At 36.4% G+C, this 17,338-nt stretch overlaps 1 protein-coding gene across 7 annotated transcripts; it reads left to right on the top strand.

Moving 5' to 3' along the window:
* The first annotated feature begins 6,018 nt into the window (after positions 1 to 6,018).
* On the top strand, positions 6,019 to 17,283 carry LOC134821783 (uncharacterized). 7 transcript variants are annotated; one of them, XM_063832551.1, is made up of 22 exons: positions 6,025 to 6,175; positions 6,445 to 6,596; positions 6,965 to 7,078; positions 7,264 to 7,411; positions 7,657 to 7,783; positions 8,160 to 8,245; positions 8,530 to 8,677; positions 8,821 to 8,941; positions 9,105 to 9,229; positions 9,410 to 9,469; positions 9,637 to 9,803; positions 10,031 to 10,164; positions 10,534 to 10,663; positions 10,900 to 10,974; positions 14,430 to 14,544; positions 14,711 to 14,780; positions 14,938 to 15,130; positions 15,422 to 15,508; positions 15,746 to 15,823; positions 15,937 to 16,052; positions 16,293 to 16,418; positions 16,615 to 17,283. In XM_063832551.1, exons 1-22 carry the CDS (start codon positions 6,034 to 6,036, stop codon positions 16,753 to 16,755), a joined length of 2,655 nt encoding a protein of 884 aa, XP_063688621.1. In that variant the 5' UTR covers positions 6,025 to 6,033; the 3' UTR covers positions 16,756 to 17,283. The 7 variants fall into 7 exon arrangements, with proteins under 7 accessions (XP_063688623.1, XP_063688622.1, XP_063688626.1 ...); XM_063832550.1 differs by having other exon boundaries at positions 6,436 to 6,596; XM_063832553.1 differs by lacking the exon at positions 9,410 to 9,469 and having other exon boundaries at positions 6,019 to 6,175.
* Positions 17,284 to 17,338: the final 55 nt, after the last annotated feature.

The raw sequence follows: 17,338 nt of genomic DNA, 5'->3' as shown, positions 1-17,338 counted from the left end.
CTCCCGGCTCCATTTAAATAATATAACATTTAATCATTCGGGCACCCTGGATTTAGTTTCTTTGTTGGTGTTTTGAGCGTGTTTGTGATATTTTTAATAATCTGATCTCCCTCACTCTTATTATATAGAGTATTATACAATTGTAGGTTTTAGTCAGTATATCTGTAGAGACGTTGTAACTGTTGTTTGGGTACCATGTGGTCGTTACAGTGTAACTCAGTAATCATTTAGTAGCCCTCTGGATCAGTTAGCTCGTGTTGTTACTGTCTAGAAATTGGATAATGTCCAATCCAAGTGAGACTTTCTACTTTTCATTTCTTGTTCGGACTAAATTTCTAGGTCACAAGGTTACTTCTGTCTCGTTTAACTTATCTATCGTTCATATTATAGTTAACTCTGATTTGTGCTGTATAATATAATATCTTGGTCAGGCCAAGCATAAGAGCTGGTTTCGTTGATCTCTATAATTCCGGCTGCCTAAACTAGATAAGTAGATAGTAGATTATACCATCTAACACACTGCCGTCATACAGTGACCAAACTGAGAAAGTTGATGTGATTGGTATCAGTATATCAGACTAAAGATCCTAAACGACACCATTCAGTTCCGTTCAAGACCCCGATATCATAGTTGTAGTGCTTTCTGTAGGTTTATTTTATTTGAACCTTTGAATGTATGGTTATAGTCTAGTTAACTCGATTTCATCCTGCTAAATTTCATGATCACCGATATTCTATGGTAAATCTTTTTTCATTCTTGTTGTCCGATGAGGAATTCGTACCGTCTGTACTTTTCAGTGCACTAGTACCTTTTTATACCTTGATATTGCACGATATCAAACACGTCCCCACATATTCTAGAACCAATAGACAAGTTTCAATTGAGCTTGTGTATTTGATTTGTTAAACAATTTGCAGTTGAATTTTCGAACTGTCATAACTAATTCTTTAATCCGTGCAGGACGACTATTACTTATTAACCAAACTCACTCAACTTAAAAGCAAATTTTCCCACGTCCCTTACGTAATAATATCCAGGATAATATTCCCACCAATATTCCCACCAATATTCCATCTCCTCTGTCACCTCTCTTTAGAATGATAAACCACCTCCCCACCTTACTTATATTGATAAATCTGCAACTCTTGTTGCAGGCGAAGCACTAAAACTTAGCACCTTTACAACCTAATCTTCCGCCATCACATCCGTAGCTCGCTGGCTCGCAGTCTAGACTTTCAATTATCTGTTCTTACACTGTGTTGGTGCTAAAATAATAAGCCATACTTTGAATAAAGTGATGTAATTTTATTGTTTAGTTGTACTTTAAACTTTCAAACAAGATTTGATCTGATCTAGGCGCTTACCTTTGTGAGATATTAAATAATCAATTCTTTTGCAACGTTCTTTTGATAAATCTTTAAACTTTTAATTATCGATTATCACACTCTGTTACTGTTACTTAATTGGTGCTTAAATTGTTAACACAAATTGTGATGTAATTATTTTGTTAAACTCAAATTTTACAGTCATCATGGAGAATGATCCAGTTTTTAATTTTAAACCATTCATTGTCATCACGTGCTTTTTCAGCATATTCGCATTTTCAGCGTATTTAAATAGCATTTTTAACAAGATTAGTTTCGATCTAGGCGCATACTCCACTGACATATAGGCTCGTTTTTTGAGGAATATTTTATTTATTCAAATGTCTCGAATGTTTTGAACTCATGCATACATGAGGAGTTTCAAAACACAAACTTTCATATTTTATCTATTAATTATATATTATTATCATAGTTATCAAACAAATAGTGGATCCAAATCACGAATTGTTCCATTTTGAATTTTTTCGAACTGAAACCACGTAAGTGGAAGTCATTAATTCACTGACCTTCAATTCAAACTTTCAATGATTCAATGATAAATTAGGTAATTCCTACGAAAATTGTACAAGAACCCTTGCGATTTACTCATGAGACTGCTCATCAAATTTTCATGCAAGTTGAGAGAGTTGAACCAGACATGACATATTTAACCAACAGCAGTTCAGTGTTCACCTGCTTTCCCATTATAACGACATAAAGAGCTGTTCCTGTTCCATTATAATCATATGGAGATATAGGATCAGTTTGTTCATTATATTTCCAAGAAATAGAAATTCACTAGATTTCAGATTGCTGTACAAAATGTTGTTTCCACCATGCTGTGAATTCTCAAGAGTTCAGGTTTAGAACATCATCTAGAATACAAATTAATTTTGTTGCCTTGGAAAATTTCTTCCCCTATGATTAGGTCCAAAAATGGCTCAAACAGTTCGGAGAAATTAACGGTCACGAAAATTTTGGTGGGACAGTCGAACTGTCGAAAGATCCCCAAATATTGTTATATCTAAATTAAAATTAAAATTAAATGTGTCTCCTAAAATATACTAATACATTATAATCATCATTATTATCGATCTCAATCCCATCGAGTCAGACTTGTCCACGTTTGATTTGGTGTCATTGAATAAAATCAGCATTAAATCGAATTATGTGTTTTATGCTTGATTTCCAGTATCATTATCCAATATACACTTTTCATATACTCTTATAGCAAGTAAGAAAAGAGTCATGCTTGAGTTGTGAGTTACGGCGGACAAGTCAACCTAGGATTATTGCTTATTATTTTGTAGATGACCTTGTTATTGGAGTACTAGCGGTTTTATTGGACTGCACATGGCTTGTTGATTGTTTCTAGACGATTGTTCTAGAATTTTAGCAATCTCCCTGACGGCGGCCGATATTCTTGTTATGTAGCGACCCAGGTCCCAGATGCAAGGGCTGACCAACTAACTAACTAAGTAACACTAACAAGAACAACAGTTCAAATTGAGGGGAAAATAAACTGCATGTTTGATGTTATGTCCTGATTCAGGGTTGCACTAAGCTAATAGAGGGCATTTCAATCTTGAATCTTACACTCTAATTAATAAAACGAATAAATGAGTGTCCGCACGTGGGCGCATGTATAAATTATCATATACCGCGCGCAAGGGAGAATATGACATTAGTTCAAACTTCTGACCGCGTGTTTCGTTTCTGCCTTTTATCGCGATTGAAGCTTCTTGAATTTCCGGATTTCACCTTGCCCAACTTTTTAGGTTAACGGTTTTTGTTCACAGTTCAGTTCCAAAATGATGGAGTGTTGCACAAAAAGATTACAAATTTACCCGGCTGCAGTAAAATAATGTGGTATTTAAAACATTACAAAACCCAGTGATTTGGACTAAGGCTAAATCTAATAGTAATATCCGGTCACCTAATGTGAAATGAAACTTGAACTACATTATTTTATATTTCCTGTCAGTTTTGAAAACTTAAAACAGTTCCGTTGATTCTATTTATAAAGATCTGCGTAGAGATAGGTGATATCAGTGAGATCGGTGAGACTCGTTATGCTTCAGACAGATTGGTCGTTTAACATTATTTTACCATTGAAATAAACCTTGTAAAGTTATATCTTCTGGTTTCTCACACTCATTATACTGCCAAAGAACTTTAATCAGTTCCCGCTACGGTTTTGAAATCGGACCCGGTATTGTCCAAGACATAACCCTGATAGCCCTGATTCTATTTCCGGGATTCAATGTGAAACCAGAGGTATTTTCTCTAATCAGCGCTCCTTAAAATTTATATAAGGGAACGCTTATTAGATAAAACAATATAAGCTTTAAATCAGTTTAACATTTTCTTTTAATCATTAGATTCTATCGTGTATTGACTATCGACATGGTTGTTCTTATTAATGCCATCTGTTCTTGTTGCCATCAGACATGTCCACCATGCGAGCATGTATTATTATTTTAAATATCCTGAATTATACACATAATTCCTCGAACATCGCCACAACATTCATTAATAATCCCTCATAAACGGTTACCTTTATCCGCTTCAATACATCAAGTTTTATCAAGTATAATTCCCCCAATTTTGGTTGCATGTTACTGCTTGTCTGTGATCACACCATTAACCTTGCACCTTGTCATCGGCAGCACTGCACTCGGGGACCCACAAAACCGCACATGATCAACAGTAAAATACATCTACAATATTTGCAAAGAGAGATTAGTGTGGGTCCCTGTGTCTCTTGCTTGCCATTTACAACACATTTGCACGTTTCTTACCTGTTGTGCAAGATTTTAATAAAGAGAAATGTGAGGGATAATGATCATGATCTGTACTTACTGTGCACTGTGCAGCATGCTTGATTTATACTGCTAATTTAGGATCTTGCTTCATCGTGGAATTATATTAGTATTATTCTCTGATTAGAAACTGTCAGTTTGGATGATATGATGTAGTTTTTTCCGATTTTGTCATGCACGTATTGGATGGTAATACTTGTCGTTGTACTATGGGTACTTTTGATGTGCCTTATGAATTTAGAAACTATTATGCGCACATAAGTTCTTTCCTTTTGAATTGTTAATCTGTGTTACAGATTTTTTACAAGTCCTAGTACACTTCTACGTGTTTTCGTGAACGACCTGTGAGATTCATGATTGTGTTAGTTACAAAATCTGATTTCTAATCTTAGTCTCACAATGAACGGCATTATATTTCTATTTCAACCATAATGCATTTCATTGAAACGTTCATGTGTCTCAGCTACAAGGTGTTTTATAGTTTTCAATCCTCCCTATAAATCAGAGCTCTTACAACCTGATACGATAAACCAATCAGAGAGCGGTACAACCATCACGTGATACTGAATACCCAATCGGAGTGCTCGCTCCAGTAGCCAATCAAGGCCTTTGATCTGTGTTCTCACAATCTGTTCAATTGAAAATTGAAGAAATCTGAGATAGCCGTGAGACAGTTGAGTAAGCTGGGATTGATTATGACAGTGATTACAATTCATGATGCTAGTTAGCATATGAAAACCTGGCAATCCGTATCACTTAATGAAAGCTGTGTTCGAATCATTTTTTATAATGTACCTGAACAGTTGTATGCTATAAATTTCAGGAGCTGTAAGCTGTGATAAAATCTTTAATTTGTCACAGATCTGCTCGTATAGGTTTATTGTTCCAATCATCTTGATTTTTTTACTTTTTTATTACTTATTCACTTTTTACGCCTTGATAGTTGGATTTGTACTATTTATAACGTAGCACACTTGTTGGTTTTAAACCCCCCTGCGTAGGGAAACGTATTAATCCACTAACCTTGTTTTAGCAAGCTACTAAATCGAGACCCAACCCTACCTCCTTGGAGTTCTGATTAGTAAACCACCCTAACTACACCCTATTGTTAGGGTCAACCAATGGTTCTTGTATTCATACACATTTCAGTAACTTGTTTGCCTTATTCCTTTTACCCTTCGTTTCAAATAAAAAACATCCACTGAACTATATGACGCAAATCTAAATGCTAATCTCCATTACAATCAAAACCAACACCTCAACTCCAATTCACACGTGAAAATGATCTAATGTGTGGTTTAACATGTGGTAAAAGGAGACATGCAACGTGTCACGTGACATACCACATACCACGTGACATACCACGTGACATGCCACGTGACATGCCACGTGACATGCCATGTCACTGATTAATACACACTACACAGCTCCTGCTACAGACCTGGGGGGGGGTCGGGTGTGATGGCTGCTGATTAATATTACAGCTGCTTACTGAGAGAGTGTTATTAATCATATCTGGATCTCTACTCTAAATGAAAGTTCACCACCGAGGATATTTCGTCATTAATCTGGTCTGACGGTGTAGGATTAGTCACTTTCTAGTTTCTGGTCTAGGACATGTCATTTACCAATGTTCTATCTCGCTCAATTGAACACATTTTGTATTACTGTTCGTGCTATTTAGTTTGTCTACAGCTCTCGTATCTCTTTGGTTTTTACTTACACTAAGGTCGAGAATTGATAGGTGGCAGCGCGTCTGACAACTATTTATATTAGCCGATAATTATAACTTGTCTCCTGATGAAACGCAGAATAAATTTCTCCATCTCTCAGTAGCTAGTACAACATGATACTGTTAGCCCTGCTAACCCTCCTCCCTCTATCCTCCTCTCTGGATATTGTTAAAAGATACGACTGGGGAGCTGAGCCTACCGACACTGCCGGGGTATCTCTAACCAGGATAACTGATATCGTTATCGGAAATGAGGGTTAGTTGCTTTCTTGTTAAACTTCACAATCTGAGAACTGCAATTTAAAATTGACTCGTTTTATATAGGCAGTGGTTTTCCAACAAGTTCAACAACAATTATCCATTATATCATCCGCATATCTTAATCACATGAAGTTATAACTGAAGAAGAAATTTGAGACCCCTGTGCCCACAGATTGGGTACCACTAACCACTTCCCCACCAAATAAGTAGACGTGACAAAGGTCGCACTTTCTCAACCCTAACATTACACAACAGTCGTCCCAGGAGCCGCTGAGTGCACCACAATGGAAGCTTGTCAGATATTTCTCCGGTCGCTTCAACAGCGAGATATTGGAGCTGGAAATCCGGATCTGAAGTTCAACTTCTATGTGAGCAGCATGGGGGATGTTTATGAGGGTGTGGGGTGGACCAGACAGGTACGTTATACTTATAGTTAATGGTTGTTTTAATTGTAGTTTAATTGATTGATAAAGGAGCACATCTTGGATGGATTTGTTTCCTAATTCGATCACTTAGTTGTAGTCAATACTCAATAGTTGAATGTAAATTAATACACGTCCTGTAAAAATTAAAAAGGTTAATGTTAATTACTTTAAGCGCTGCACTCCGCACAGTTTCTTGACTACGGGTACCTTATTTACTATCGTAGTTAATCGCAAAAATGACGTCTTTTAAATGCAAAATTACAATCACCTGCAGCCCTACATCAAAGCAGTTAACCGATGAACAGCTATTAAAGATTTTAATAATTCGTAAGATTAATTAATGAAATGGTAATTCGCAGGGAAGTTTCACGTCAAAGTACGCTAGCAGCGCACTTGGAATAGCGTATCTTGGGGATTTCAGTTCCGGAATATCTGCTGGAGCAAAACAAGCCATCCTAGACATCATTAAATTGGTAATTTATTAATTGATCATTAATACCTTAATAATCCATACGATCTTCATATGAATTTTGAGCTTTGTAACGTTTTCTTTGAAATATGTCTTTTACACACCATTAAACTTAAATGCATCAGCTATTCCATGTTTTCAACAATTTACTAAGTTATGTAAGTAACTAACTACATTTATACTTCACAGGGTTACCAAGCGGAAGGAATCAACATAGACTCACAGTTTTGTATGATGTTTACATGTGTACCAGCCTTAAAAAGCGGAGCTGGGATACTGGGACCTTCTTGTCCTGGGGGAGATACTTACAATGATATCTCCAACTGGGAACCTCTCCGTAAGTCGTATTAGATAATTATTTAATTAGTTAATTAATTAAATAACTTTTCATTGTATCATTTCTAGAACACCCCCATCCCATTTGTCCGAAATGGAAAAAATTCTTTGGAAAACGATGTTACGAAATTATTATTAAAATGTGATGGTTAAAATACTAAGAACCCTAATCTGATCCCCCTCCTTATTAGCTTATCTAACAACCTCTTATCTTTAAACAACCTCTTATCTAATAACCTCTTACAGCTGGAGTGCAACCCCTTCATGTTAACAGACCGTGTGGGTGTGGTAAGCTGGACCCCCCTTCTAACGGACGGGTGGAGTACGCTTCTTACGATGTGGGCAGCAAGGCTACCTACTTCTGTCTTGACGGGTTAGTTAGTTAGTTAGTTAGTTAGTTAGTTAGTTAGTTAGTTAGTTAGGTAGGTAGTTAGTTAGTTAGTTAGTTAGTTAGTTAGTTAGTTAGTTAGTTAGTTAGTTAGTTAGTTAGTTATTTAGTTATTTAGTTAATTAGTTAGTTAGTTAGTTAGTTAGTTAGTTAGTTAGTTAGTTAGTTAGTTAGTTAGTTAGTTAGTTAGTTAGTTAGTTAGTTAGTTAGTTAGTTAGTTAGTTAGTTAGTTAGTTAGTTAGTTAGTTAAATTTAGAAATTAATTTTTATCAATCGCTTTTGATTTCAAGATATCATTAACTTAAATCTTAACAATACGTATTTCAAAAGTTAAGTATTATTCTTAGAATTAAAATCCCAGATTTGAACTGATTGGAACGAACGAACAGACCTGTGAAGTAAGCGGAGCTTGGGGAGACCTCTCTATCAACTCCCCTTACTGTGTTGGTAGGTTATACTAAAGTACTAACTAAAGTACTAACTAAAGTGTAAAATCCGGATTGGAATATTATTTATGAGTAGTTGAAATGCTTTCTTGGGTAAATTTCTATTGATCCCATTTGATGCGACAAGGAAAACTGAAAAGGCTCTTATCAGGAATGGAATTATAATTATAAAGGGCAAGAAGAGATATTTTCAGATCATCAAAAGTAGTTTTGAGATTTTGAGTCAAGGCTGAAGGGCTAAAAGCCTCAACTTTACATCATAAATCAAACTAAATTTCCTCCTAGATCCATCCCGGGGGCTGATAATCGTACCGAAGAAAGTATGGGATGTAGTGAGTGAGGAAGCAGAGTTCATCGAAGGAGGCTTCCCCATTGCTACTTTCTTTGTTGACGTGGCGTCTGATGCGTACTGTGTTGATGATAGCGACTGTCGGTAAGTGTTTCTCTTTCACTTTCATGTCCATGTTTACTTTCACTTTCGTTTTCAGACATGGCTGATGGCATGGTTTGTTTTTTAAACTTTTGGTCGACAACTAGTTACAATACAGAATACTTATTCATTACACTTTTAAAAAGGTTGAAGCTGAAGCAGCTGAAAAAAGATGCGTGGGATAATAACCAAGAAAAGGACGTGCTGTGTAACTTTTACATAGCTAAAACTGGTATTGTCTACGAAGGTCGGGGATGGGGCATAAAGGTAAGCTTATAATACTGAGCATCTCTTATCAGCAATAAGACTGATTTAAATAGATATGTGTCTGATTTGATGAGTTTATTAATGGATTTCATGATCCGTCAGATAAATGTGACGCGTTGATATCTAATAACTTTGCTTGGTCTCAAACTAGTTCCATTACCAGGGTGCCTACACGGCCGACATTCTCAAGACACAGGGGATTTGTTTCCTAGGTCTGGACGCTGTTACCTCCAAGAAAGCAGAGCACACTCTTTTTAAGTTTATCAAGGATGCACGGGATGCCAAGAAGTAAGGGTTTGTTACTTTGAAACTGGGATCTGTGTGCCCCTGTAAATAGGTGCATGTTCACTTTAGCAACTTTCACTTTCACCCTTTATTCTTTCGTTCTCACTTTGAACTTTTAAAAGTTTCTTCACCGCAGCTATCATTCCATTTCAAATTCATTTACAACCCCTCGCCTGCTCACAGATTAAGAACAGTATTCACCTTTTCAAGTCTGTCACTCTCTTCTACCAACATCCATTGCAAGTTTGCCTACAAATTCAAATAAATTATGCCACGATTCTCAATTTTAGTCATCTACTTCAACCTTATCAATGTGTATTTTTAGCGTTTGCATCGAAATAGATAATTGTTTGACTCTTCAATCTTCATTCAGATTTTCGCTTGGAATTTAATTTCACTTTCACTTTCAGAGTAAGTTACGATGGCGACGGTTTCTGTTTCCAGACTAAATGTCCGGGAAGTGTCGATGCGAAGTTCTGCCGAACAGTTCAGAACTGGATGATGAGATCTGACAGTCCTCAGTACACCAATAAGTACTGCTTACCTGATCCCATACCTGAAGATACTAGAGCTCCTGGTACTTTTACCTTTCACTTTAACAACTTCTAATTTCATTAATCTAATAAATTTAACAATTTTGACAACTATTTTCACTTTTACTTATGCCATGAATCACGAAACTTTTAAAAAGGTTTTTACGTACACACAACAGTCAACACAGTCCTTGATCAATCAGCTCTTCAAACATAAAATAACCACTCGTTTAAAAACCAATTAAATATTAATGTGCGTGTACTTTTTCAGCATTGTCTTGTCGTCACAAGAAGAAGCACGACACGTGGCTGAACTACCAGGGAACGAAGAGTGTTTCCGTGTCCGGGTGTCCGTGTCTAGCCTGGTCTGATCAGAGTATTGTTCAGCACCACTTCTACCCTGAGGTATTTGATAATGTAATTACTAATTACATGGTAATTACTAATTACATGGTAATTACTAATTACATGGTAATTACTAATTACATGGTAATTACTAATTACATGGTAATTACTAATTACATGGTAATTACTAATTACATGGTAATTACTAATTACATGGTAATTACTAATTACATACATAGTTAGAGTTGAATCGTAGTTAGTCGTTAGATGATTAGTGGTTTGATCATACAACCCATACCATTTTTGCTTAACATAATATGTGGAGGTAAACTACAAGTCAATAGCTTCGGGGTCTGTTAAATAGTTAGATTTTAGCCACTAATTGCATTGGATAATTGACTTATCAAATAATAAGTCAATTAAACTCAGGTGTTCCCATACGCGGAGCTGGAATCAAACTTCTGTCGTAATCCTGACATGTCTGATAGCGGCCCCTGGTGTATTACTGATAGTAGCTGCGGGAATGGCGGCATGGACTCCTGTGCTATCCCTCAGTGTGGTGAGTTTCAGTAATTAGTTGATTAATTACGAAATTAGCTGATAACTTCCATATCTAATTAGGTAATTATACAGCTTGTTGTAGTATTACAATATGCTTTGTTTGGATACATTTTATCCTTTTAAAGTTTAAAGGCCCTTTAAAGGCGAAGCGTTGAACAGGTCAATAAAATAGAACTTGTTGTAAGTTTATTTTAAGATTAGTTAATTAAGTTAATTATCTCATTAACCGATTAGAGGGGGAGTATTGTTTTGAAGAGAACCCGTTTGGGTGTGCGTACCACCAATCCCAGTGCTATTTGCCCTTCTGTAGTGAGTTCAATGTTAGGCAAAACAAATAATTCAACGACATTTATATGTCCAGATAAAAATGTATATTGTTTCCCGAAGAAATTCGCTGAAGGACTTATAGTTTCTTAATGTTCCTGCTAATCAACAGATTATATTCTCAAATATTTTATGTCTTAAAGTTGTCTCATCAATTGTTGTCCCTACGCAACTCATTTTTTGTCATTTTAAATATTAGCAAAAGTTTATCGAGATCAGTATCGCTTGAAGTTGGATTAGACCATCCGTTATTATCAAGTATTCTATTTGATCTTCATGTTGAAATATTAACGTTTAAAAACGATTTTTACATGAATGATATGATTTCAGCTGATTTGCAAGAAAACAATTAATCGGTAGTGCATGTTGAAATAAAATTTATAATTAATACTCTAGTAGCAGGGCATAGTTGAGTGTGCACTTCGATGTATACGATTTCTGACAAGACAGGCTTGTTTGTTAGGTCATTCTAAACCAGAATCGTTTAGGTGGACAATTTGTTTCGCTAGAGACAACCCTACAGGGCAAATTTTCTAAATTACCCTCAGTCGCGTATACGGGATTTTTGTATTTCGGCTCCTGAAGGTCATAGAGACTTCATTTTTGGCGTAAAATTACCGCAGTGGCCATATTTATATACAACTTATTAATCAATGTATGGTCTAAAATTGTTTGTTCCCGAGATATCTGCAAAAAACTAATTTAAGCTCAGGCGTAGGCACAAATTTCATCAAATTTGTATCTCAGCTTCTGAAGTTCTTAGCGACTCAAACTTTGGCTTAAAATGACTGCAATGCACATGTTTATATTGACACTATAAAGGTCATAAAGGTCCAAAATGCTTGCTTTTGGAAAAAATCCAGAAAAACTGATTTTCACTGGGGCGAGTGAGAAAAATCTACTCTAGAAGCTAATTGAAATGGAGCAACACAAATAGTTTCAGAAGCTCCTTCCAGCTATCTTATCTTATCCCCAAATGTATACATCTAACCATCTCTCTGGCTACTTCAAACCACTTCAATCCCCAAATTTATACATCTGACCATCTCCCTGGTTGCTTCCATCTCGTTAAAGCCGGGGCTCGACCGGGACCGCTTGTTTGGCCGGGACTGGGACTGGGAAAAAGTGCCAGGACCGGGATTAAGACCGGACCGGGATTAGGGATCGGGATTAAGCCGGGATCCCGTTTTTACCACAAGTTGGGCTCTCTCCAGTACTGTTTGGCTATTATGGCTAATCAACTCCAATCCAACTTCATGTAGTAGAATCTACTTCTAGTTTCCTTCAATCCTGCTACCTCCACTCTAGCTCCTTCTAGCAATCTCTGAATACTATTTCCTGCTCTATCTAGCTTCCACCAACACCCAATAATTGTTGTTTAAATGTTACCACTATAAGCACCTGCAAATTCTATTCTGTTTTTACCTAATTCATGCTACCTCCAGGCCCCAGCTAGAATTTGAGGGTGCTTGTGCTTTCTGTATATAGCATAATGTAGTCTGAGTTTGCTGGATAGGACTAGAATTTGCAGGTGCTGGTGGTAGCTGAACAATAATTAGTGGGTGTTGGTGGAAGCTAGATGGAGCAGGAAGTACATAGCATTCAGAGGTTGCTAGAAATAGCAGGTTTCCTCTTCCTCGATGAGCTGGAAATTGTTGAATGCAGCTGAGGCCGCCGGAAAGAGCCAGAATAAATTGTTGCTGGCGGACCGGCGATGCTATAAAAGGCAAGAGGTAGCTTAAGTTAAGTTTGCTAGAAAGAGCAGAGGTTAGAGGGGGCCTTGCAGTAGTAGCTAAATAGATGTAGCCGAAGTAGGTGAAAAGAGCTGGAATTGGTGGTTTCTGCCCACTGGTGGTACCTGTAAAGAGCAGGAGGTAGCATTCAGAGGTTGCTAGAAAGAACTAAAATTATAACGTGCTGGTGGTAGCTAGGTAGATATAGGCATGGCTTGGAGGTAGCAGAATTATAGGTAGCTAGAAGTAGATTCTACTTCATGAGGTGGGATTGAAGTTGATTAGCCATAATAGTCAAACAGTACTGGAGAGAGCCCAACTTGTGGTAGCTATAACGAGAAAGTTTGATGTTCATGTATAAATTTGGGGATTGAAGTAGTTTGAAGTAGCCAGAGAGATGGTTAGATGTATACATTTGGGGATAAGATAAGATAGCTGGAAGGAGCTTCTGAAACTGAATTGTGTTGCTCCATAAACCCTCCATAAATATTATCTGAATGTGTTCATGCTGAAAATTTTGCTGTGCTGCAAGTAAAGTGTCTGTAAGACTTTTTTAGACCAGGATACCAAAATTAATTACATGTTTGATGTTACTATTTTAGGATGCACGAAAGTTAAAACAGTTTTTAATGAATATCTCCAAAGCTAAGCACTATAAAACCTATGTTGCTTTATTGCTTGTATGTAAATGTGGCTTTTGCAGTCAGTTTGAGCTAAAAGAGAGGCCCCTACAACGTTCTGAAGCCGAGATACAAAAGTCATATATTTGCGCCTGAGAGTAATTTAAAATTTTCCCCCTAGGGTTGGAACTACTGATAGAAATTGCGTACCTTATAAATTCTGATCCAGAATGACCTTACAAAGGACCTGGTTTCTAGAAAATTTGTAGACACCAAACTGCATATTCGATTTCAATTAGCTTCTAGAGTAGATTTTTTTCACTCGCCACAGTGAAAATCAGTTTTTCTGGATTTTTTCCAAAAGCAAGCATTTTGGACCTTTATGACCTTTATAGTGTCAATATAAACATGTGCATTGCAGTCATTTTAAGCCAAAGTTTGAGTCGCTAAGAACTTCAGAAGCTGAGATACAAATTTGATGAAATTTGTGCCTACGCCTGAGCTTAAATTAGTTTTTTGCAGATATCTCGGGAAAAAACAATTTTAGACCATACATTGATTAATAAGTTGTATATAAATATGGCCACTGCGGTAATTTTACGCCAAAAATAAAGTCTCCATGACCTTCAGGAGCCGAAATACAAAAATCCCGTATACGCGACTGAGGGTAATTTAGAAAATTTGCCCTGTAGGGTTGTCTCTAGCGAAACAAATTGTCCACCTAAACGATTCTGGTTTATAATGACCTAACAAACAACCCTGTGTTGTCAGAAATCGTATACATCGAAGTGCACACTCAACTATGCCCTGCTACTAGAGTATAATAATAGATAAAAAATAGATGTTGCGATTTGATTTTTTTAACCTAAATTGGTCTTTTGTCCTTTGATTATTCAGTTTTACGACTACAATATTTCTTTCTATAAATATTCCAATTATTGCGAAATTCGATTTTTTATCAATTTTATTTTCGACTGCAGTTCCTTTCATTTCCGTAAAAATACACTTTCTATTTAATGAACAAAGTGTTATTTTTATGCAAAACACGACACAACTTAACTTTTACTAAACTCAATCTATTTTCCAGCTGCTGCAGTGTCATTTAGCCAGCACTCCGCAATGAGGTACACCCTGCAGAGAACCAAGTCTACTTACACTGACAAACTATCCATGACCATCAAGCCTGATACTCTCAATGCTAGGTAATTGTTAACGCGTTACGCGACTGGCCTTGATTATACTTCGTCCATTGAGTCATTTAAAAAGTTAAACTTATCTTCCAATGTGAGAAATGTTTCAAAATTTAATAATACGTAGCCGGTACGGCAGTAATAGAAACATTAAGTTTAAAGTTTAATTTGCACTCAGGTTGATACGAATAGAAGGAGGGATGTTGATGGATGATCCTGAATTAGCTAACTTCTGGGATATCTCACTGGTAGGTTTTGTTAACGTGCATTAAATAATGAAGGTAAAATTGTAAAATTAAAGCGTCACGTGACAAGCGCACGTGCAACAGCTGTCAAAACGAATAATTGATTACCACAAATAACTTCAAATCATCACCCATAAAATTTATTTAAAATTGCCCTCAGGTAAACGGGACAGTAAAAGTAATAATGCACCTCACACACGGGGACAACATAGCAGAGTTTGAGACTGTCAGTGAGGAGGTCCTCCCTCTGGGAACTAGTTCTACTATACAGATACTGAGGAAGAACCACAAGGTCCTACTGAGAATCAACGGAGTGGACACTATCGAGAAGATTTCTGTTAATTTCACTGAGAGTAAGTTTTCTACGCATTTTAAATAGCGCTAGTTAGTTCTGGGTAGTATAATGTGTGACCTTAAATCGTTGACTTGTCTGTGGTTACATTAGGGATATGAATGTTAAACGGCCTAATAGGTCGCCTAATTTACCTTCCATTTTAACGGGAATTATTGAAATATTCTGAAAGTTGTAGATATCCAGACATTGAGACATACGTGTGACTTTTTACCAAGATTTTAGCTAAGTGAGTATAAATAGAACCCACTAACCTGACCAACTAACAACTAATCATTAACAACTATTTCAGTCGGAGATAACGTGATGTTCTTTAAGCCACAGGAGTATATTCTGGGCCATTATTTGACGGGAGATCTGTTTCAAGGCTGCATGGCTGGTATGTATAATTGATTACAATAAATTAATATGATTTATTAATGATTATGTAATATTTGATTTGTGGATTTAGTTAATTACGCAGTCATGGAAAAATGTATCGATGAGTTATTTCAAGGTCTAGATCTAACCACCATTAAGTAATTTTATTATATTCTGTTATATTCTATGAATAACATGTTTTATAGTTATATTCTATTCTAATAACTTAATAATAATATGTTTTATAACGTTCCAGATGCTGTATTCAACAGAGACGATCTCTTTGCCGTAGCAACCGGAAGTTTGCCTGCGCGAGGAGAGATGATTATGGAGGGTAAGTGGAAGTGAGATTGAAAGATAAAAACAATAAAAGTTTTGATTTTAAAGAAAAGGTTTCAGTTAAACTCTACGATTCACTTCTCATTAACATACTTAAAATCTTTACAGAAATAGATGACGACGGGTGCTCAGCGGTGTTGCCGTTCCTGTGGGGTGATATTGATATAGTAACCACCCCTCCACCCACCACTAAACCTCCCACCACGCAGCCAATCATGTCAACTGTAAGTTTAAAACTAAATAAGCCTTGTTATATTATTCAGAATCAAAACCCTTATTTGTGCCATACTTCAGAAGGTTAACTTCATTCCTAATTTAGCCTCACCTTTTTTAGTTCAATCATATGTTCACAATGATTAATTACTTTATCTAGTCGTAATACGGTAACATTTTCCAAAACGGTTATCCAATACCATAATAATTGATTTTTATGAGGTAGATGACATCACATTTAAACTCCTCAGGCGCAGCCGGTAGTTAACAAGAAAAGCAATCTTCCTTATATTATCATAGGAGTAGTTATTTTAGTGATAATTATAGTCCTTCTCATTGGGTGCATCCTCTTTAAGCGTCATAACAGAGATAAGGGGGTAAGTACTTGTCAATTTCCAAACACAAGGAAATGTTTTAGCTAGTTTTTCTCCAAACTGGCTTTAAAATATTGAAAATGTGATTTTATTTCGGGATTGAAATCTGCTCTCCATATGCACTGTAATATAATTTAATAGCTTTAAGTTAATTTAATATTTTAAGTTAATAACTATAAGTTAACCTGTTATTTTACAGGTATACAAAGTAGATGAAGCTATCACAACGAAGTGGGACTGGAAGAAAGGGATACTCCCCGTCCTCTCAGAAACCAAACAACCAGGTTCATACGACAAAATCAATGCGAACCCTGATGAGTCTCCTGAGGTGTTTGCTTGATAGTTTTCAGTTTGGTATTCAGTGAATATAATGCGAATATACAGCGGATAAAGCTGCTTGGAGGAGCAGATTGGAATGTTATTTGAGGGATATCTCGGCTTAAGTTGGAGGGTCAAACAATTCGGCCCTAGTGTACGCTGCTGCAATTCATGTGAAGAACATTCCGTCCGAACGAATTATTTTGGACTTGAGGAGAATGAGGAAGATTATTCCGTGCTAAATGGAGTTCTTAACATCGCACTTTTGACTATTTTATCACAAGTTCATTGTGCTATCTTGACACGTGTTATAATGTTGATGAAGAAAACCTGTGTTTATGAGGTACTGTTCAGATTCTTAACGTGGACATTTATTGACCGTAGACATTTATTAACCGTGGATTAAAGCAGCACCATAACATTATGACCATCTTCAGAAGGGCCTAGGATAACCTTGTACCATCGCCGTACAAATGGACTTACGTTTCTTTACAATGTAAAGTATAATTTGTTTTATTTATGATTTTATATGCCAGATAATGATGACTTACTTAAGCAGTGTTAATGTTATTGTAATGTTGAAGTTAAGGATGTGGTAATATTAA

The sequence above is a fragment of the Bolinopsis microptera genome, chromosome 10 (assembly GCF_026151205.1).
Source record: "Bolinopsis microptera isolate Bmic1 chromosome 10, MBARI_Bmic_1.0, whole genome shotgun sequence".
In the NCBI taxonomy this organism is placed as follows: Eukaryota; Metazoa; Ctenophora; class Tentaculata; order Lobata; family Bolinopsidae; genus Bolinopsis; species Bolinopsis microptera.
Note: the sequence above shows the minus strand (reverse complement) of the source record. Positions and strands in the feature narration are given on the sequence as shown.

Coding starts and splice junctions, on each gene's coding strand:
- LOC134821783 (XM_063832550.1), top strand. CDS start 6,034: ATGATACTGTTAGCCCTGCTAACCCTCCTCCCTCTATCCTCCTCTCTG. Junction 10,664..10,899: donor CTGTGCTATCCCTCAGTGTG/GTGAGTTTCAGT, acceptor TTAACCGATTAG/AGGGGGAGTATTGTTTTGAA. Junction 15,131..15,421: donor TTCTGTTAATTTCACTGAGA/GTAAGTTTTCTA, acceptor CAACTATTTCAG/TCGGAGATAACGTGATGTTC.